The sequence below is a fragment of the Gopherus evgoodei genome, chromosome 6, assembly GCF_007399415.2.
Source record: "Gopherus evgoodei ecotype Sinaloan lineage chromosome 6, rGopEvg1_v1.p, whole genome shotgun sequence".
NCBI lineage: Eukaryota > Metazoa > Chordata > Testudines > Testudinidae > Gopherus > Gopherus evgoodei.
Window position 1 is genome coordinate 101,950,875 of NC_044327.1, and position 22,718 is coordinate 101,973,592.

Consider the following 22,718-nt stretch of genomic DNA (forward strand, 5'->3'; position numbering starts at 1 on the left):
GCCAGTTGAGGGTCAAGACATATTGACGGATCCATGTGGGGGAGCCTGTAATATCACAGTCCACCTGTTCTGTAGATAATAAAAGGCATCAGCCTCTGGTGCTGACAATTCCAAACCTTTCACTGATGCACAAAAAAAATAAATAATAATAATTTCAAGGCAGGAATTATATTTCTAGCGGCAATGATCCTACGCCTTCAGCAGTCATGACAATGGAATGAATTTATGATGCCATAGATGGTACTGTTGTATGATTCATTTTCTATTGTAGCTATTTCTAGGGTGTGTATCCACTCTATACTTGAATGCCAAGCGTAGTATTTGCCTTGTTAAATAAATCTGACTGTGCTTATCCAGCTTTTAGAGCAATGGAGCGCTAATACTGGTTCTGGCATCTGATCTGTACCGCAATGCAAGTAAACAACAATAGTAATTGTCTTAGGCAAAAGAATATGTTTTTTCTCTGAATATAGTATTTTCTTGGAAAAATCTGTCCAATTTATACATGATATTTAAATTATTCATCTGGTATGCATCTTTTCACCCTCTTGCATCTCCTGCATACAGCATAGTCTTTGTTACTGGAGGATCAAGGTTATAATAATGTTTCCCACTGCAGACATCATGATCTATGACAGTGGCTTTGACTTTATGAATGGTATATGGTGCTACTAAATGTTTTGGGTTAGTTGCTCCCCATTCTGTACCATGGCGCTTGGTTGCAGCTCCAAACTCCATCTGCTGTAGAGTTTGGTTGTAGCAAATGCAGATATTTGTTTAATGCTTTATAAAGCTGAACATTTAAAAACAGAACAAGCCATTAAACAACCCCATATAATAACATTATTAAAGATACTAAGCCCCTATCCAGCCCAAATTGTCCTCTGTGCATCTAGCTCACTGAGTATACCAAGTGCTGTAGCTTTGAACACTGCTTCCTACTACAAACAACTACCTCGTGTCAAGTGAGTGCCTAGATCTGCCTTTGTTTGACCTGCACAAAGCAAGAAAAAAACAAATCAGTGGATGTTGATATGTATGGTATGTCACAGTCACTCTGTCAAACTAGCTAGCTGAGCAAATGACTGCAACATTTAGGCATTTGGATCAAATGCATATTTTGCTCAGGCATTTTGACTTAATTGTCTGAAGCTTCCCGGCCTTTGGTAAAATGATTGAAAATTAGCACCAGACATTTGATCAATGAATGAAATAGGCAAAAGAATAAATACCTCACATTTTGTTACATACTCTCAAATACAGTAGAAATAGTATAAATGGAATTTTATCAAAGTTCATAAGAATGTTTCACCGTACTTGCTCTGCATCTTTCTGTGTAATTAGCCTGCTACGATGTTAATTATTATGGACCAAATCCTGACGTCTTTACTGTTTTTTCTTACTTTCTAGTCAAAACTCCTATTCATTCAATAAGAGTTTTGGCTAAATAAGGACTCAGGATTGGGCCACATTTAATTAAGTGCTTAAAAAATTCATGTACCTGTTAGGTAAAAAATGATTATACAAACATTGTGCGTAGTAAATCCAAGAATTACCAAAGTTCTTTGTTTAGCCTTAAACTCAATCCTAAAAGCCTTACTGAGAGAAAACTCCCATTAAAACCAATGAGAATTTTGCCTGAATACAAATTGCAAGATGAGGCTTGAGGTTAGTAACATTCCTTTAGCTTATATCTGGTAAAATAATATCCTTGTAATTTTTCCCAGAATATATTAACGATATAACAGATATTGAAATCTGAACTAGAAATTGATTTAGAAGTGATTAAGACAAACTTTTTAGATTGTTTATAAACTCATATTCAGGTGTTTTGGGTGTTTTATTAAGCACAGAACTTACCAGAAGCAATAAGCATCATTAGCACCCACTGATTTTTAGCCAGAACTCCTTCACAAACATGCTTTTCATTACTTTGAATGGGAACCATAAAAGAATTTTAATTTTTTGATTTCTTTACCTCTGATAATTTCAGCAGAAAAACTTTCAAGGATAGACAGGTATTTGTATAAAGCATGTGATAATTGTCTCATATATTGTGCATCATAACACACTCAGGCATCATAACGTACTGAAGATATAGGGTGAAATTCTGACCCATTGAAGTCAGTGGCAAAACTGCCATTGACTTCAACGGGTAGGATTTCACCCACAAAGTATGGAGAAACAAAAATATCTGGATGTCCATGTGATCTGTGAGGTGACGAACAAAGAACATAGAATGGGTCTGTAGGCCTCTAGATAGATACCTTGCTGACTCCTTGGAGGAACTGATAGACTTCCTGCCCAATATGCTATTAGAATCCTTCAAGTGCATTGTTCTTAGAGTCCTTCACCTTCCATGTAGACAATGTCAAGGATACACTAGCATCCAATCCCTATTCTTCATAGCAACCAAAGAGTTCATCCAGAGCATATCCACACCCATACACTTAGCATGTCCACACCCATACACATCATTATTATGGCAAGGTCTTCGCTATACTGATCTAACTGCTTGGGAAGCAATTATATACCACAACTACAAAGACCCATAGATAGATAGATATATAGATAGATAGATACATTTAAAAAATGCAAATGACAGCTGGAAACCTGATAATTTTTCTTATGTAGGTAAGTTACGACCAATTGTTTCTTTTCTCTAACCACAAGGGTTATGATTTTGACAATATATCTCAACATATGTTTGGAATTACTTTAATCATAACGATACCTAAACCAAACAAGTATCAAAATTTCAAACCTATGACCACAAACACTAATGTTAGCATTCCCTTGAGTAAAGCAAGACCTGAGTTCTTAACAGCTTTGTCATAAACTACAGAAAATAACTTCACAGTCATATCTAAAGTGTATAAAACACAACTAGAAATAAGGAACTAAACGCTAGATTCTTATGATGCAATATTTTAATCAATCTTTTGTACTAGTGGGATTTTCAAACCAATGCTTTAGTGCAGAAGAGTACAAGTCACATTCCTATTGAAGGTATGGTTCTATTCTGAGAAGTGGCTGTAACAATGGCATTGCTGGTTTCCATGTTCATTGTGTCTCAAAGATTTGCAGCAAAATATGTTTTTTTCCTATTTCCAGCCCAACAAATATCAACCAGGGACCTGAAAATTAAATTGTGTCTCACTTATTGTCAACGATAATGATTATTGATTCAGAATTTGGTTTATAATTCTGTTGATGACATGAGTGAGAATAGAATTCAGATCATGGTCCCATAGCTTTTGCTGGTCAGTAGAAGAGTGCAATTTACACACATTAGGCTTTGTTCTCCATTTCATTACATGTTGTGCTGTCATTTATACTAAGCAAAATGAGTATAAAATGCGTAGGTATAATTTTAACATTATTCTGACTTGGAACACTATCATTTCTTAAAATGACTATAATTGCTAGTCCCTGTCACTAATTGCAAATAAACCACCATCAACAGTGATTTATATAGAAACTATAGGGCTATTTCCTTAGCATTAAGCTATTTAGTCTGTCTAAAGAGGAAGTAAATACATCTGCAATTATTTACTCTGCTTCCAATGAGTAGGAAATGTCCAAAACCATCTATTTTTATCAAATAAAAATTGAGCCACAATGCTATATGGAACAAAGGGCACTGAGTAATTCATTGAAAAGATACAAGAAAAGAAATAATACAAAAGGGAGTCCTTGTAACTATCACACTTTCCTGATTCTTATTGTTTGCTTCCTACTTCTGACTTCTTATTTTGGACTTTGCAGCTTGGCTTCCTTTTGTAGCTTCCCTTTAAATCTTGCTTGTTTCATAGCATTGTGCTTATGGCTTTTTGTAAAGGAAGCCCGAGGAAGGATTGGCTAGTTCTGGAATGCACAGAAAAATATGTTTAGTTTAGGGACTACCCATCAGAAATGAACAATAATGATTTTCATGTATCTGAACTGATGATAATACTTAATACTTGTGCAAAACTTTACATATCCAAAGTACTGAGTAAACACCATGGGCAAAATGCTTAGGTGTTGACCCAGTTTTCACTTGGTCCTTACTGAAGTTAATAGTATAATAGTATAATATCTAAGTAAGGACAGAATAAAAGGCAGAATAAGGGTCTTCAGCTTTAGGCTAATGAATACCTAGTACTGTGATGCATTGATTAAATTATTTTGTATGGTGAGGGGTCTATTTCCTCTGGTTCCCAATGCCCAATAAGAATTGGAACTAATCTTTCAAAGTGGTAGATATAACTGAAGAACTCACAAAAATGACCAGGTACCTGCTCCACCCCTGAAAACCCTGCATTTACTTGAGAAAATGAACATTTGCAAAGGTATTCTCTATTCACCTGTATGCACAAGTCCTAAAGTTGCATGTGCACACACACATACAGAATGCAGGATGCTTTGTTCAGTACAGAAGGTTGAATGCTAGGTCTTGTAACCTCTTTTTTTCAGAAGAGGGTACCAGTTGTATGTGTTGGCATTGCTGTGATGTCTGCAAGGTGGTATGCATGGCAATGTGTACTGGAAAGTACTAACAATGATGACTATTTTAATGCATTGGGGGTTTGATCTTGAAAACTCTTCCTCATCTGAATGATATGAGTGCTTCCACTTATGTCAGGCTTGATTCTCTGCTGCTGTAAAGTGGCGCAACTTCTTTGACTTCCATTGTGCCGATTTACAACAGAGAATTTGGCCCAGGATTTGCAAGCGCTAGCCTCTAACAACTGGGTGCAGTTCAGTAGGAATGAAACACCTAATGGATTCATCAGATAAAAACAACGAAGCAACTATTAAAGCCACAGGGACTGCTCACTGCATTTATTTCACTACTCAATCAGTGGACAGTTTGGTAGCTCATAACCAGGGTATTTTTCCTGTCTTTCTCATTATTTTCTCCATTTTCTTACACATTAGCTCTGTATTTGCTCATATTGTTTTCCTCCACATATGTAATTGTTGATACATTGTTATAATTTATTTTGGCTCCTGACTACAAGTGCAGAGTACTGGTTCCATTCTATTCCAAAAAATATTGGCTTGTTGCTATGGGAGTGCGTGGCTCTCTTTTACAATTTCTTTTTCCTTCCACATCTGTGTGTAATTTTTGATTTATCATCTCTCTGAGACATTTTCCTTGAGGAAGCCCAAAAGTGCTAGAAATCTTTCATTCTTTTAGATTCTGTTCAGTGTTTTACACGTGTGACAGGTTGGGTCACAGAACCCCCCTTGGGAACTGCCAACTGATGTGCCAAGACTACTTCTGCCCCTGCTCTCCTTGCCAGCTTGGGACTGCAGCACCCTGTCTTGTTGAGCCAGACATGCCTGTCTGCTCCAACACAGACCCAGAGTCTGAACCAAGTGCCCCAAAGCTGCAGACTTAGCTAAAAGCAACTTGAGAGAAGTGTTCCTGTCTTTAACACTCAGATGCCCAACTCCCAATGGGATATAAACCCCAAATAAATCCATTTTACCCTGTATAAAGCTTATACAGGATAAACTCATAAAATGTTCACTCTCTATAACACTGATAGAGAGATATGCATAGCTGTTCCCCCCCCCGCCCCAGGTATTAATCCATACTCTGGGTTAAGTAATAAGTAAAAAGTGATTTTATTAAATACAGAAAGTAGGATTTAAGTGGTTCCAAGTAGTAAGACAGAACAAAGTGAATTACCAAGTAAAATAAAATAAAACGCACAAGTCTGAGTCTAATATAGTAGAAAACTGAATACAGATAAAATCTCACCCTCAGAGATGTTTCAGTAAGATTATTTCACAGACTGGATGCCTTCCTAGTCTGGGCACAATCCTTTCCCCTGGTATAGCCCTTGTTCCAGCTCAGGTTGTAGCTTGGGGATTTCTCATGATGGCTGCCCCCTTTGTTCTGTTCCACCCACTTATATATCTTTTGCATAAGGCAGTAATTCTTTGTCCCTCTGGGTTCCCACTCCTCCTTCTCAATGGAAAAGCACCAAGTTAAAGATGGATTCCAGTTCAGGTGACATGATCACATGTCACTGTAAGACCCCAAGCCTTCATTCCTCCCAGCCTGACTCACAGGAAGGCCTGCCTGCAAACAGAGCCATCCACAGTCAATTGTCCTGGTTGATGGGAGCCATCAAGATTCCAAACCACCATTAATGGCCCACACTTTGTATAATTACAATAGGCCCTCAGAGTTAAATTTCATATTTCTAGTTTCAGATACAAGAGTGATACATTTATACAAATAGGATGACCACATTCAGTAGATTATAAGCTTTGTAATGATACCTTACAAGAGACCTTTTGCATGAAGCATATTTTAGTTACATCATATTCACACTCATCAGCATATTTCATAAATTAATATAGAGTGCAATGTCACAACATGAGTACTGCCTAAATCTACTCACAAAGAAGGACTTTAACAGCATGCTATCGAAGAGTGGTAGCAGCGTATGCACATGCACACATACTTACACCATTCTGCACACTCTTCTACTATTATTTTCTCCCAGAGATGTATATCTTTAAAGATATTGTGGCTTTGTGGATAGAATTAGGAAACAATACTCGGGATTTTGGGGGACTAGTTCTGGCTCTACCAGTGACTTGGACTGTTTACACAATGTCTTTGCATCTCAATTACCCATCTGTACGATAGAGCTAGCAATACCTACAATATTCACCTCAGAGGGATATTATGTAGTTTAATACATTGGTGTTTGTAAATCACAGCAACATGGTATGATGAAAGGTGTTATATTAATTGGTGTGACAAGATTTTATAGATTAAAAAGAGCACATTAGGCACACAGAAAATGAATTCTGTTCAAAGTAACCACAGGGCTCATGACTGCGTATGGGCAAACTTGTGCTTCATTTCTGCAATGATAATTTGTTCACTGGAGAGTTGTGGTTGTCACATTTGGAATGGGGAGAAAAGTTTGTTTGGGAAGTACTAAGGTCTCTCTAGAAAATGTTGCTGAGTTCCTAGAAGGCAGAGGAGCCTTCAGGAAATCCTTCTGCTTTCCTTTGCTATATGTCATGATCTCTTCTTTTATCAAATCAGGGACAGTGTGCCTATTTCCAGTTTGTTTGTTCACCCTAATCTTGCACTTTCCCCCCTCACCTCTCTGGTTGCTAATTTCATTACTCACTTCCCTACTTGAATTCTTCCTTTCCTTTCCTGGAGTGGTTGTGTTGGATTCTGAAGGCCAAATTCTCTACTGTTATCAGTTGGTGTAGCTCCATTGCAATCAGTGGAGCTGTGCCAATTTACTCTAGCAAAGATTTTGGACCTGATGCTTATGGATTTGCTCTTAAATTAGATGTTTGCAGTCCCGAATCTACTGGTGAGACAGACCTGAGAGTGCATTTAAAGAAACATCAACTGGCACTTGTAAATGGAGCTTCTGTTTTGTGTTATTGTGAAACTTATAAGACAGACACGTCACAAGTTCAAACCTTGTGTGCTGTCTGAAACTCCTCACTGTAACCACTTCTTGGGCATGCGATTCATATATTCCCATTATATCATTAAAATGTATTGCTGTCTGTCTAGTTCTTACTGTGTTAAAAATGAACAGCAAAATTCAGATATGAAAAGACCAGGAACGGAATGTTAAAAAACTCAGAGCATCATTAGAATTAGAGATAAGAAAAAAACATATTATGTCCTCTATCCCCTGTTCTTGCCAAGGTAAGATTGCTCCTTAAAAGGCTGAATGGAGATTTGGATACACACCCCAAAACCAGGTGTATCTTCTTAACGTAGCTTAACCTTTGGAAGTTTTATAAAAATGTACAGAAAATCTTACAAGAACAAGCTTTCCTAAACGATTCCTAGTACTCTTTGCTTCTGGTTGAGCCAGAAATTGTACCATCTTGACACGTTCATGTGTAGTCCTGGAAGAGCAAAGATGCACAAAAGTGAAAAATAATGGAAAGGGAAATTAACCAAATCTTTCTGAGACTCAAAAGAGTGAGGTGAGTTTTGGGTGAAAGGTTATGTGAGGGGGAATGTTCTTATTTTATCTGTATCAGTTTTCACATCCCTGCTCAGGACTGATATTCATCCACTCCAAGAGCTGTCCTGCACTGTAACAAGACCTATTACCCTTCAGTTTCTCAGTCTCATCTGCCTACTAAGTTGCAACATTCAGCATTTAAAGTTTTTTTCTTAAACATTGCAAAGTTACATAACATCCAGAAATTTGGGCATTGAAACATTCTACTCTATGCTATTCTGTTCCTTATTGCACTCATCACGGTAGTATCTGAGTGCCTTAAGTAGGGCCAGCCCACAACATTGTGGCACCTGAGGCGGGGAGCTCAAATGACACCCCCATGCCCCCTCACTTGGGCCAAAACTTGGAAAGATCTCAGTTCTACCTTCTTCCTGTTCTATACCTCTCATTGTACTGCTCTGCTACCTACCCCAATAAAGGAGAACTAACAACTTAAAATGCCTTGTTCAAAAATGTTAAGTAACACTTAACTTTCAAATACCTGAACGGCAAATGTAACTTTCTTGTCTGCATAGTAAACACTGGCATTTTTATCTGTTTGAATAATCAAAGCGGTGCTTTCTGAGCCTTCTTTGTTGCAAAGATTTGAACTGATTCCTGAAGGTCCACAGTCTGGGACAGCTTATGCACTATTGCAGTGGTCCGCAACCTTTTTTGTCTGGCGGGTGCCAGACGACGGGCCACGGAAGACTAAAGTGGTGGACAATCATCTGCCAAAAAGCCGCCAACAAGTGGCATCTTTCAGAGGCGTCACCACTGAATTTTGGCAGCATTTCAGTGGCGACGCCTCTGGATGACGCTGTTTGTCAGCAGCAAGCAGCATCATCCAGAGGCGTCGCTGCTGAATGCTGGCCAGTATGTGGGCACACTTAGATGGCCCGTCAGGTGCCTTGGGGACCCCTGCTCTATTGAGATAGTTGCAAAGTGCCAGCAATTTCCTGGTGCCCTATGCAGCTGCGTACTTTGCATATGGATAAGGATGGCCCTGCTGGTGTAGGTCTTCTTTAGCTATAGTGAGAAGTTTTGAAATATCATACAACATCCCAAATATACTGCTGTGTTCCTTGGGCTGCATGAAATGTTCTTCAACTGACTGTATTGAACAATCTAGCACCTGGTTAAAGAATTCAACTTTGAATTGTTGTATGGGATTATCCTGTGCCTCGCAATCAAAATGTCTTCTTCTCTGGTGACTCTTGTATTCTTGAATGGGTGAGAAAATAGCTTCAGTGTGCAGTTCCTCTGCCAACTTATGTGCACTCTTCAGAATGTTTTGAAATCCCTCATCTGATCGGTAAGACTTTAGGTATGACTTTGCTTTGTCCAGTTTTTCCATTGCTCCAGATATATCAAGGTCAACACCTTGGAGTCTCTTGCTTACATCATTTATTTCAAACAGTATGTCATGCCACGACATTAAGCCACACAGAAATTTGAAGTTATATATGTCTCTGGTGATTCCATTTCCCTCTGCCACTGTTCTCCCTAGAACAGTTCCTGCATTATCCTCCATAATGGCAAATATGGCATCATCTATCTTCCCAATCTGGTGTTTGATGGGCTTTATCGCCTCCACTTGCCTGTCCCATCATGTGGCACTCAGTGGTTTCAGTGTCAGAGAGGATGTTCCCAGATGTTGCTACAAAATTTTCCGTCAATGAGTTGATGCAGAGAAAAATACATAAATGCTTTGAATTACATTAAAAAATTCAGCAGCCTCACTAGAAGCTGATGCTGTATCACTGACCACCAAGTTCAATGAATGAGAACCTCATGGGACAAAAAAGTCTTGAGGGTTTAACTCTCGGATTCCTGTCTGCAATCCTCTGTTCTTTCCTCTCATGTTGGCACCATTATTGTAGCCCTGACCTCTCATGTCAACTATAGCAATTCCCGTATCTTCCAGCTTTTTAAGAAGCACATTTGTCATACTAGTTCCTGTAGTATCACCAATGTCAATAAATTCTAGAAAATACTCTCTGACAGTCACCATTGCAGGAACATTTTCACTTGGTTCTGTTGTTGTTACAAAACACACCATTAAAGTCATTTGTTCCGTATGGCTGATGTCAGGTGTGCAGTCCAGAATAACAGAGTAATATCTTGCTAACTTCAGATCTGCCACAATCTTTTGTTTGACCTTTGTTGCCAGTAACTGTATGATCTCATTTTGAATTGTTTTTCCAAGGTAGTAGTGTGTGTACATTTCTTGGGTGGTGACTCTTCTTAGATGCTCCTGGAGTATAGCATCAAACTCAGCCATTAGCTCTACAATTTTAAGGAAGTTTCCATTGTTTGGCACATAAAAGTCATCTGAAGTGCCATGCCGTGCTAGGTTTTGGGTAGCAAGCATTCTCACAATGGCAATGAGCCTTTTCAGAACATTTTGCCACTAAAGAGACTCTGATGTAATCTTCTCTTGATGCTGATCATCTGTGGTGGCCTTTAACCTTAGTCTAATCTCAAGCTCTTTCCACCTATGGAATGCTCTCTGGTGATTTGCTGCCTTCTTATGGCATGCCAGATTTCTAGCCAGATTCTCCCAGTCCTTTGTTCCTGTAGGACCCAATGTGGCTGGAACATTAGGCTGGAAGAGTTTGCAACAAAAACAGTAGGCAGCATTCTGGGTTTTTGAGTACATAAGAGAACTGGATAAATGCATAGTGGTTAAGTCCATAAATGGCTATTAGCCAGGATGGGTAAAGAATGATATTCCTAGCCTCTGTTCGTCAGAGGATGGAGATAGATGGCAGGAGAGAGATCGCTTGATCATTGCCTGTTAGGTTCACTCCCTCTGGGGCACCTGGCATTGGCCACTGTCAGTAGACAGATACTGGGCTAGATGGATTTGGTCTGACCCGGTACTACCGTTCTCATGTTCTTATGTTCTCTCCACTTTGTCAGCATTGGTGATTTCACGCCAGTAATATGTTGGATGGAAACTTCTATTTTCATTGTCTTTGGGGAACATGAAGTTTTTCTGTGGCCCATGCAGGACAAAGAAGTCCCTCTGGCTACTGCTCAAGTGGGTCCACAGTCCTGGATCATCTAGACTTAAGGAACTAAACTCAGCAGCAGCTGTTTCTTGTGCCTCCACCACACTCTTCTCTCATCTACATTTTTCTTCAGGTCTGTGCATGGTTACATCCATTTGAGATGGAGATATGGATCCTGCAGTAGCTGCTAGGTCACCTGCACTCTGACTAACTGGAAGATCAGGCATCTCCTCACCACTCACTTCCTCACTGGGGCCGGAAGGCTCACTGTGAACATTTGTGTCTATGTATCTCAGGAGAGCACTTTCCTGCTTAGATAGAAAAGCTTCCTTTGCTTTTTTTTTTTTTTTTCTGAATTCTGCCCCAGAGGGGCGCTTTTTTCTTTCACTCATGACTGCTGTTCTGTGCCAGCTATAGTGGCTCTCAACACTCAGTTGAAGGGGACAAATAAGCAGGCTGGTAGCAGGGCCTGAATGAGGGAAGGCATCAGTGTTTTAAGGGCCTAACTGGCTCCTACTACTTTAGTTGACTGCCTGTTCTCCTCAAGTGGGTTCAGGAAAGCGGGAGGAAACAGGAAGCTCCCCAAGAAGCTGGTGTTGATCACTCCAGGCTCCTGGAGGTGCTACATAAGAGGCTCCTCCTCCTCTCTCTCCCTGCAGCTCCTGCTGCTTTCTGTTATTCCCTCTCATCTTTTCTCCTGCCTGCCTGTTATGTCACTTGTGCCTTCCTTCCTCCAGCACAGCACTTCACCATTTCTGTGCAGCTAGAGCAGAGAGAATACATATGCACCACCAGCAGACAAAATTTTCTACACTCTGGGTCCTAGTGGTGCCCCCCTACAGTCTGGCACCTGAGGTGGCTGCCTCAGTTCGCCTCATGGTAAGGCCAGCCCTGGCCTTAAGCAATGTGACTAACAGTTGTCACATGTTTGTTCTCTCACCATCTCTCCATGGGGGAGAAGTATGTGTACTGGAGTGTTTCGGTTTGAAATTTTTGTTGCTATATGTTTATGTTAGAGAAGGCAAGGTTTACAACATAGAAGAATAGGTGGCCACGTACAGATTTAGGGCTTGACCCTGTTCCTGTTGATGGCAGCAGGAATTGGGCCTTAGAGATTTGTTTAGTGATTATATTGATTTTTAATTCTTCTGGAGATTTTTCCTTTGCATCAAAATGTTTCTATCCCTCTACTGATTCATCTGTTTTACTGAGTTGCTGGCCTGTTTGCCATTTCTTGTCATGGCTCTGACAGTTGGAATAAACCTCAAACTGGGGAGGAGTAAGGACTTTGGGCCTAATTTTCCTATCAGCTACCCTGGCGGGACTCAGGAGTAACACTGCCTAAGTTGATGAAGTGAGTTCAGTGTGAAACTGGAGTAGGTGGGAGGAGAATTACTTTGGGCCTGTGTAGACAGTGATGGTGGGAGGCTGAGCTTTTCCCTTTGATCTTTAGGTAATTTTAGGAAATTGATCATTTTCTGAAGTTTCTGGAGTGGGACCTACAATGTACTGACTTCTGTCTGACTCATTTAGTAGGTTTAGCACTGATCTCTCTAATTGAAAAATATATCTAACTAAATGCTGATGAAACTGATCTTTTGTTTTTATGAGTATCCTGTTCAGTGCAAAGCAACAAAAGTATCACTCACATTTTTTTGCTCTTATGTTAGCTAAATGGCATAATCACATTTTCTTCTTTAAAGTAGCCATTCACTTACTTATTGAGGAGACAGTAAGGACTTATTTTTTTAAAATGAGCTTCTTTCAGCACGGATACAGTTGGACACGATTTTTCACCTGGCCTCATGAACACTGTTTGTAGGACAAAGCGGTTCTGTAAGTGATATGTTCAGCATCAGAACAATTCCTGTCCTGAAAGAAGGTATATAACCTACTGAATTTTTTTGTTTTTTGTTTTTGGCAGATGTCCTTGAGCATTTAAGACGGATGTGAGAGCGTTTTTAGTCCTCATGCAAAACAACCAACTAAACATAACAGATTACATCAGCTCAGGCTTTTCAATTCCTGGATGGCAGCAGAGTGCTAATCCAACCTTCATCCTGGATTTCACAAACTAAAACAAGGGAGGCTGGCAGGAGGACAGCACTGTCAGACTGAGGAAACTGACGACGGTGAAGCATGTGGGCAACACACTTTATAAAGCTCATAAACTTGTAGGTTGATGAGCAGCTACTACTTTGGATTCCTTATTGCTGCTTTCTTCAGCACAAAAAACCAAGGCTGAACATTAAACCTGCTCTTTGGAACTGAGCATTTATCACTGTGAGACATGAAGAGTTTCCTGTTTTTCACCATCCTCCTGGTACCAGTGCACATCGGAACTGCTTGGAGTGCAAAATATGCAGTAGATTGCCCCGAACCTTGTGACAGTAATGTGTGTAAAAGTACTTTGCGCTGTAAGCGAACAGTGCTTGATGACTGTGGCTGTTGCAAAGTCTGTGCTGCAGCCTTGGGGGAGACTTGCTACCGCACTGTCTCAGGTATGGATGGTGTCAAATGTGGGCCTGGGCTGAAGTGCCAGTTTTACACTGAGGAGGATGACTTTGGTGATGAATTTGGTATCTGCAAAGGTAAACATTATTCACTTGCATGCATCTACTATCTAAATTTACTGCTGGCATTCTGCTTGCAGAAAGTTAAAATTTAAAAGTGGGATTTTTTCATTTCAAACAACAATATTATCCTTTGCAAAGAGGAGAGTGGAAAAAATCCTCTCTTATTAAAAGAGCTTCCATTTCTGCTCTTTAAGGGTATTTAAAATGAAAATATCTCTTCAGATTGGATTGGGAGATTTGTGAAGAAATATTTTGGTGGGTGGAAACTTGCAAGACCTGGGTACTAGTCTTGGCACTGCGGTTGATTCGCTGTGCAGACGTGGACAAATTATAAAAGCCCTAGTCCCGTAAGTAGATTGATACTAGTGGATCTCTGCACCTGCATGGAGCCCCACTGGGCTTTGCAGAGACACAGAAGTTCCCCCATGCATTGTAACTTGCGGGATTAGGGCTTAAAGTCTCCACCAATAATTCTCTTTTACCTCACCGGGGCGTTGTGAGGATTAATTCATTAGCGTGTCTGAGGTACTCACATACTACAGGTATGAGGGCCCTGAGTTTACACAGTCTGATAGCATGAATACCAGTAAAAGACCCCTGGGGCCATATTCATCATTGATGTAATTTCAATGGTTTCAATAAGGTTATACCAGGATTTTAAAATCATCTGAATGATCAATATGCGATTCCATTTTTCCCGTGGAACCTGCACATTGATTTCCTTAAGCACAGAGCAGGATGGCATCCCTTCATCAAATACATACTCCAGTCATATTAAATAGTTCTTAAAGGAGAAAAAGTATTAAACTACAGAAAATTATGATGTACAAATTTTCAAATAAAATAAATAAATAACTTAATAGGGCACAAATGCAGTGAGTCAGTGTCTACCATGAATTCCTGTGCCAGTTAAATTTGTAGATACAGACTCTTTTCTGAAATAACATCCACAAAACCTAAGAAATCTAGGCGGTTGTTAGGTGTCTGTGAATGTGCAGAGAAATAAATGGGTTAGGGTCAGATCCTGCAAAAACACATGTAAATAGATTCACATATAATACATACATGTAACACACAGGCAAAGTTACTCACATGCGTGCTCGAGGAGGAAGCCCTTCATCTTTAAATGATTCCTGACCCAGTTTTGTTTTCATGGACTATAATTTTATGGTCTAAAGATCCTAATTTTAGGTGCAGTCAACTATAAAAATGTATGTTACTGAGTTGGTTGATGCTACTTGATTTGTAGTTTATTGATTGTATTGTAGTGCAAAATACCATCTATAATTTATAAAAAAAAATACCTAAAACAAGTATATACTTTTTCTTGCTCCTGAAAAGTTCTTTGTAATTGTACATTTAAGACTGGGTTAAAAGAAATGCTGAGTAACAGGAGTTCTGAATCTCTGGAGCAGGATGAGGTTATGCTGCTGCAAGAATATGTAGGAAATGCAGGGTGAAATCTTGGTCCCACTGAAATCAATGAAAATACTCCTATTGACTTCAAAAGAGTCATGATTTCTCCCTTAGTTTTATAACAATACTCAGGAGCTCTTTTCACATAAAGTCCTTTGTGCGATGTTTTATCAGTCTCATTCTTAATGCACTTTTTTCTCCTTCATCTCATCCTCTGACATAGTACAGTCTCCTTTTAGCCATCTGTGAATTTTAATATGGAAAGCTGAACAGTTATTGTACCTATGATTATTTATAGGTTTGGTAGCAGATTACATTGCTAGCAGATGTAGGGATTTAAATATTTAAAATATATCATGGGTCTCAGGGTTCCTGGGTTCTGTCCTAAACGGTGTCATTGACACACTTTGCAAACTGGTAATCTGAGGTTAAGTCACTTGTTCAAGATTTCAAAGTGTTAATCAGTCTTTGTAAAGTTCTTGGAGATCCTTAGATGAAAAGTGTTATGTCAGTACATGGTATCATTATTATTACTATTTTAATACCAAATTAGAATAAACACTCCAGGGATCTGATGCTTTGCTCTTTTACTAGGAACTATAATTTTAATATTTTTGTTATTTTTGTCATAGTGAAGGCCTGCTCCTGCTCCCATTGAAGTCAATGAGAGTTTTGCAATTGACTTCAGTGGCAGCAGGATCAGGTTTTATTGTGCATAAAATTCTAACTGTTAACAGAAAAAATTACTCCAATTTCTCAGTCTTTTAAAACCTGCACAAAAAATTGATAAACTCATAGATTATTCCCATATGGACTTGTGTGTGTTTATTATTATATTCTATTTCTATTCTGTATAAACTCCTATACCTCCCTCATCAATGCAGTATCCGAGCACCTTCCAGTAGTGCATTAAGCAATATGCCTAACATCTGTCAAGTGATTATTCTTCCCTTCATCTTCTCCCTTAGATGAGAATTGCGTGAACGTTTGCTTTTGATGGGGTTTTATTGTTTTAATTTTACACTGCTATGTGAGTGTCGCAGTTCAAGGCACCTGCACCTGTATTCCCCCTCAGTGATCCACCAAGGACACCCACACTAGGCTCCCAGCTCCTCAGCTCTCACCTCTCTTGGGTAGAGACCCATGTCTTTCTCCTGACCAGGGTTTGTTCCAGGCTGCACGGTTTCCTACCTACACTGTAATATTTCCAGCAAGCCAGACTGTCTAAACAGGCCAACATCTGCGCTTTGCTTTCTCTTTGAAGGCTATGAACAGCTGTAATTGCCAGCACTTATACATTACTACACAGCTCTTTATGAGCAAGCACATTTATTTTTAAGGTGAAAGCATTACAAAGAAAACAAATTAAAAACATCGAAGTTCCTATATCCTGCCAAAAGCTTACCAGAGGTCACCCATCAGTCTTATAGGGCTTCAGTTGGCTGCAGTCCTTCCAAATCTTCCGTCTAAGGACTGGAGCCCCACTTTGGACAGAAGATTCTGTTCATTTGCTCAATCAGAAAGAAGGTCCTGAGTCCATTTAATCTCAGTCATTTCTCCAAAAGTCCTTTCTTTCTCTGTTGGCCTCTGGAGAATCTAGTTTGAACTAGAATATGCGAGCCTTCCCAGAGATGGTTCCTCTGTGTTGGGGGATTACAACATGGCTGATTTGCTTTAATCATCACCCACTGTTTTTAGTTCCTGGAGGAGCTGTGGTAGCTCTCCCACAATGCAGCAGAACACAATTATACACAAGCCATTTATTTAAAACCATGGACCTTTAAGCTACCTTCATAGGGTTGTAAGATTTGTCTCATCTCCTCCATCAAGAGGTTACATACAATCCTGACCCAAAGTAATACGTAGACTCAATACCATGAGGTCTTTCAGGAATATTGCAGGAAACTGCCATATCTGTCACAGTGTTTATACTAGAGAAGGCAGGTTGAAGAAGTGAGTCTTGCACTTGGAGCAGAAGGTGGCAAGGTTTGTGATGGTCTTTATGTGCTGTGGAAGTTTGTTTCACAGTCTCAGACTGACCCCTGGGAAAGCTCTGTCTCTTATACAGATAAGCCGTTCCCCTACCATAGGAAGTTCCATTGTACCTGAGGTTGTCCTGAGGCGTTAGGCAATCTTTTAGATATGCTGGGCCCAGGCCATTGAGCCCCTTGAAGTTAAGACTTGAGACTTGTACTTGACTTAGTGGTTAGATGAGCTAGTTCCTGGCCTTTGGTTAGCTTGTCTGTAAGCTTGCTCATAAACAGGAGGCTTAATTTAGGGTGGTAGTTGGTTAGAAACAATGTATCCAAGGTGAGTTTCTTTTTCTTTTTTTTTAAAAAATGTTAATAAGACAAACTAACAATAAATCACACTGCATCATACATTATTTATTACTTATTCAGGATCAAATTAATGTTAGAAGAATGTGTCTAAAGATCCTGACTTCTTGTCTGGGGGAGCCCTCCTCTGAATATGCTAAAAAAGGGTGAGCAAATTTCTAAATACCTGTCCTCTTTTTGTCACTTTCACATTTGGTTGATCACAAGGACAGTCCCTTTTTTACTATATGACAATTCCATAAGAGAAGTCACATATTTTCAAAAAAGTGCGATACAAAGTGTTGCTGCTAACTATAAAAAATAAATTAATTTGTTGTTCTGTTTAAAATGTTGATTCTTTTCCAGAGTATTAAGCAAGCAGGTCAGGGGATCTCTAGGAAGCTGGCATTTTGTCATAAGATGAATCTCTTCAATAATTTTATCCCAAAACCTTCCTTCTGGACATAACTACCACATGTGCAAGTATCTTGCCTTCCCCACAACCCCTCCAACAGAGCATTTCCCTAGAAACAAAAATATGCTGGATATTAATTGGAGTCAAATGCCATCTATGCAGTAATTTATAAAAATGTTCTGAGCTACTCATATGGCAGATGAATCTCATCTGTCCCACATAAATCCCTCACCCATCTTTTCATCTGGGTTATTTTCTTAATATCTTTTCCAATAAAAATTTTACATATCTTACAAATTAAACCTTTTATTCCAGCTTGCTCCTTGGTCAGCTCCTCAAATGTTGTTAAAGGTCTAGATAGAGCCAGCTTGTATCTGGATTTCAAAATAAAATCTTTGACTTTAAATATTGACAATTTAGGATCTTTACATTACTGCATATTTCCTTGTATAATTTCAAGTCAGAACCCAGGAGCAGCTGTCCGAACTGAGTCATCTCAGCTCCTCCCCACAATAAATACTCACTTTGATATTTCTCGGGGATAAATTCCAGACTAATGAAAGTAGCTGAAGGAGCAGGCCCAGGGTGAATTTCAAACTATTGCATGTTGGAAGGAGGAAAGGAAGATTCCAACTCTGAATGAGGTGTTGGCACCAGTTGCTTATGGCTGTCTTTCAGAAGGCAGGAAGGGCATGGGTCGGATTCACAAATCTTCCACTGAGATTCCTTTACAGTGTCCAGTATTTCTTTAGAAGTGCATGTTCTGCACTCCAGACACGCAAGGAGCTCTTTGTTGGCTGGCACAGGGGAAGCAGATACATGTTGTTTAAGAAGCCTTCCCAAATGAAAGTGAGCTTTTCAACAAAGTTGGATGATCATTCTTCACAGCACTTGGTGCAGGGTTTTCTTGTGGGTTGTATGCACTCAGGATTGATTAAGAGGTTTACCACGCTGGATAGCTCCTTAAGGCAGGATTTGGCAGCTTCAGTGGAGGCTGATAGGAAGGTTCTGTTGTCCTTAATACAAATTAATTATAAATGTACATAAATTAATATTGAGCCTGGACTGTAAGTTTAAGAAACTCTGAAGTATTCCTGTTGTTAAGGGAGATTATTTGTGTGAATTGGATTAAAGGAAACATCAGATATTGCATATATTTTTAACTATACATCCAGTATAATTGCATACTTATGCTCAACATTTACATTGTCTTTAATTTGCAGTATAATACTACAAGTGCTTCAGGGAAATGTTAATCAGGATAAATTTTTAAATAAATTTGTGATTATTGCGCATACTATTGGATAGGAAAGATGTATAATGGAAATTAAAGAATAATTATAATCAATAAAGTGGAAACTATTTGAAACAAAAGTTGGCATTTCAGCATCCTTAAATTCCAATGAAAGTTCTTTTACTTTTAAGAACCTGTGCAGACAAGATATTAGGAAAACTAATGGCAAACCACTACTGGAAGGAATTCAGATACTGCAGTGATGAGTGCAGTAAAAGAACCAGGATAGAATAGGAACTGCTCCTTTTGGGATTACTTTGGTATATAAGGCTTTCGAATTTGTCTTCTTTCAGAGTGTCCTTATGGTACCTATGGAATGGAATGCAGAAAAACTTGTAACTGCCAGTCTGGTATATGCAACAGAGTAACTGGAAAGTGTTTGAAGTTCCCATTTTTCCAACTTTCTGCTTCAAAGCCACCAAACAGACGAAAATTAATCTCACATACAGGTAAGACTTGAGGGGGGCAGTTCATTTTAGTTGCTCAACCAGCACATTGTATATTGTGTATGTTTACACTGATGGTGCTATGCAAAAAAGTAATAATGCAGGTCTTATTTTTCCCCACTGAGAGCTCAAAGTAATGTTTTACTAAGCTTGTTATAGATAAAGAATTACATATACATGCATCTACATTAGGAAAAAGGGTGTAAATAAAATGTGTTTAAATCCTAGTTTGGAAAAGGCAGTTTGTAGTTTCGGCATGTGTAAGCAGGTTAAGGTAAATTGTCAGGGGAAGGGGTAGGCCAGGTTTACCTCCCCAGCTAACATGTGAAAATTATAATAGCCTTGTCCACACACGTGTTAGTTGACATATGGTAATAAAATAATCTTTTTTCCTAGTGAAGATCATGCTTTAGTGAACTTTACATGTTCTTTAATTCTACAGCAAATTGCTTTTTGCATCAAATTAGCTTAGTTGCTAATCACATGGAAAACTATTTTGAAATAATAAATTAACTGAGATTGAAAATGATTTTTTTGTAGTTACAGGCGTTTATTCTATTTAAAGATTACCCATCTAGCTAAACCTACTTACATCAGATGTTTCCAGAGTTTTAAAGATTTACTGGGGATCTGGGTGTATTTGGTGGGAGGAAGGAGAAATGTATCTTTGAGATACCCTGTTTTCATGAGCTTTCCATTTCTGTTTTCTCACCTATCTTTGATCCAAATGTTTTGCAGACCCAAAATTTGAAGGAAATGGGAGCTTTATCATTGGCTTTAATGTGTCCAGGGTTTCACCCAGACCTTGAAACCTCTAATATTCACTCAGCACTTGGACAGACCAATTAATGACAGTAACAGATTTCATATTAGTTCATATGAGGATCCCAAAGGACTTTGCTTAACATTAATGAGTCTTCATGAGCCAGGTACATACTGTGGGCCAATATAAATTCACCTGTTTTCATCAGCTGATGATCTAGCCCTGGTTGTTGTTATTAAGACACAGAGAGGTTTAGCAACTTGCCCAAGCTCACACAAGAAGTTTGGGCCAGAGCTGAGAATTGAACCTAGATCTCCTGCTTCTCAGTCCTGTGGTTATTAGATCGCACATCTTAGAGGCTATAATTTTGGGGAAATAATGTAACTAGATCACACTGGAGGCAAACAGGTAGACTAATAACATGGATTATCAACAGAGATTTTTCAAAACAGTGTTTTCCAGCCTAGAGATGTAGATGTATAAAAACATTGTATTTAACCCAATTTATGTGATATTCATTTTTGTTTTTAACTTTCAGAGAATGACATGGCATCGGGGGACGGTAACTCTGTAAAGGAGGAATTTGTCAAAGAGAAAGTAATTAGCTCTCCAGTAATGAAATGGTTAAATCCTCGCTGATATTCACTTACATTGGTAGGACTTTCAAATGACCACATTTCTCACACATTATTGAATACGCAACAACACACTTTAAAAACAAAGTGCATCTATAGCATATGAAAATGTAACCTCTGAAGACCAATTGTGATTGTGTGCATCGTCAGAAAAAATGTTTACTTACAAAATAGACTGTACAGTTTATATGATTTTTGATACTTGTTTTGGGAAGCATTTGAACACGAAAATGTATCATGGATGGCTGAATGTATAGTAATATTGAAAACCAACACCTTCCCCCACTGGCATTTGAACGATGTGTAAGGGCCCATTCCTGCATTCCCCAGGCAAGGAAATTCCTGTTGAATTCAATGGATGTTTTGCGTGAGTAAAAGCTGCTGACGTGGAGCCAACGTTAGGATGATGCAAGTTGACAAAAGCTTGGAAATGCAAAGTTAAAAACTGATGCCCTTGAATCACCGCAGCAAGAATAATACTACTGGAAAGGGCACAAGGGTGTGAATTCAATAAATCCACCTTAACTTTGAATATTCTGGCTTTTGTTAGTTTTGTGACAATTAACAAGATGTAAACTTTACTTTAAGCCAGCAGTTCTCAAACTGTTGGTTTGGACCTCAAAGTGGGTTGCAACCCAATTTTAATGGGGTTGCAGAGCCAGCATTAGAGTTGCTGGGACCCGGGGCTGAAGCCCAAACCTGAGCTCCACCCCCACCCAGGGCATCGGGATTCGGGCTCTGGCCCCTTAATCCCCCATCCAGGGTGGTGAGCTAGGGCTCCACCCCGCCCCCATTCCAGTCACTTAGTCATTTTGCTGTCAGAAGGGGGTCCTGGTGCAATGAAGTTTGAAAACTGCTGCTTTAAACTTGTCATTTGAACTTATACAATGTGCATTACTTATCTGGCATTATGTAAAAACACATACAATGTTAAAATATATTCCCAAGGGTGGTTTTTGTGTTCAATAGCCTGCAACAGCCCTGAAGGAGTACTGGAGTATCAGCATAAATGTGCATTATAAATAATCCATGTCAGAGATTCTGGAGACACTAGGACACCTTAGTGCCTAATTCTTCATCCCCTTCTTAGTGCCTAATCCTTCATTCCCATCATCCCCTTAAGGGGTTGCAGAAGTGGCCAATAACTCAGTCAGTCCATATTTGATTATGTATCACTATGGCGTAAAACAGCATAATGTTTATATAGACTCACCTTAAGACCTACTTATATAATAGCCATTACTGCCTGTGTCGCAGAAACCCATTTGGAAAAATCAATACTTTGTGGTTTTACTTAAAAAAAGAAAAAGAGACAGATTCTTAGATAGTGTAAATTAATCTAGCTCCATTTAAGTCAAAGGAGCTACTTTGATTTACATATCTGAGAATCTGGCTCATAAAATAAATTGGTCTAATTGGAAACCCGGCCTGGTTTCCATTGAAATTAATGACAGGTTTCAGAGTAGCAGCCATGTTAGTCTGTATCCACAAAAAGAACAGGAGTCCTTGTGGCACCTTAGAGACTAAATTTGTTAGTCTCTAAGGTGCCACAAGGACTTCTGTTCTTTTTATTGAAATTAATGGTAGTTTTGTTATTAACTTCAGTGGGAGAAGGTGCAGGCCATACTGATGGCAATTTGGTGCAGGATCTGAAAACGTATGTAAAAGAATCTAGTAAAAGAAACCCAAAATCGTTTCAGGGTTATTAGGGACTGATCACAGCCTATTAAAGTAAACACAAGTCTTTCCATTGATTGCAATGGATTTTGCATTAGGCTCTAAAAGAACAAAAATTTTGTCACAACAGGGAATGTCTACAAATTAAAAGTGGTTAAATA

At 39.1% G+C, this 22,718-nt stretch overlaps 1 protein-coding gene across 1 annotated transcript; it reads left to right on the forward strand.

The window, feature by feature from the left end:
* Window positions 1-13,166: 13,166 nt before the first annotated feature.
* Window positions 13,167-22,335, forward strand: ESM1 (endothelial cell specific molecule 1). Its single transcript, XM_030567180.1, has 3 exons — window positions 13,167-13,608; window positions 19,330-19,485; window positions 20,784-22,335. Exons 1-3 carry the CDS (start codon window positions 13,308-13,310, stop codon window positions 20,882-20,884), a joined length of 558 nt encoding a protein of 185 aa, XP_030423040.1. The 5' UTR covers window positions 13,167-13,307; the 3' UTR covers window positions 20,885-22,335.
* The last annotated feature ends 383 nt before the right edge of the window (window positions 22,336-22,718 follow it).

Coding starts and splice junctions, on each gene's coding strand:
- ESM1 (XM_030567180.1), top strand. CDS start 13,308: ATGAAGAGTTTCCTGTTTTTCACCATCCTCCTGGTACCAGTGCACATC. Junction 13,609..19,329: donor TGAATTTGGTATCTGCAAAG/GTAAACATTATT, acceptor GTCTTCTTTCAG/AGTGTCCTTATGGTACCTAT. Junction 19,486..20,783: donor AAAATTAATCTCACATACAG/GTAAGACTTGAG, acceptor TTTAACTTTCAG/AGAATGACATGGCATCGGGG.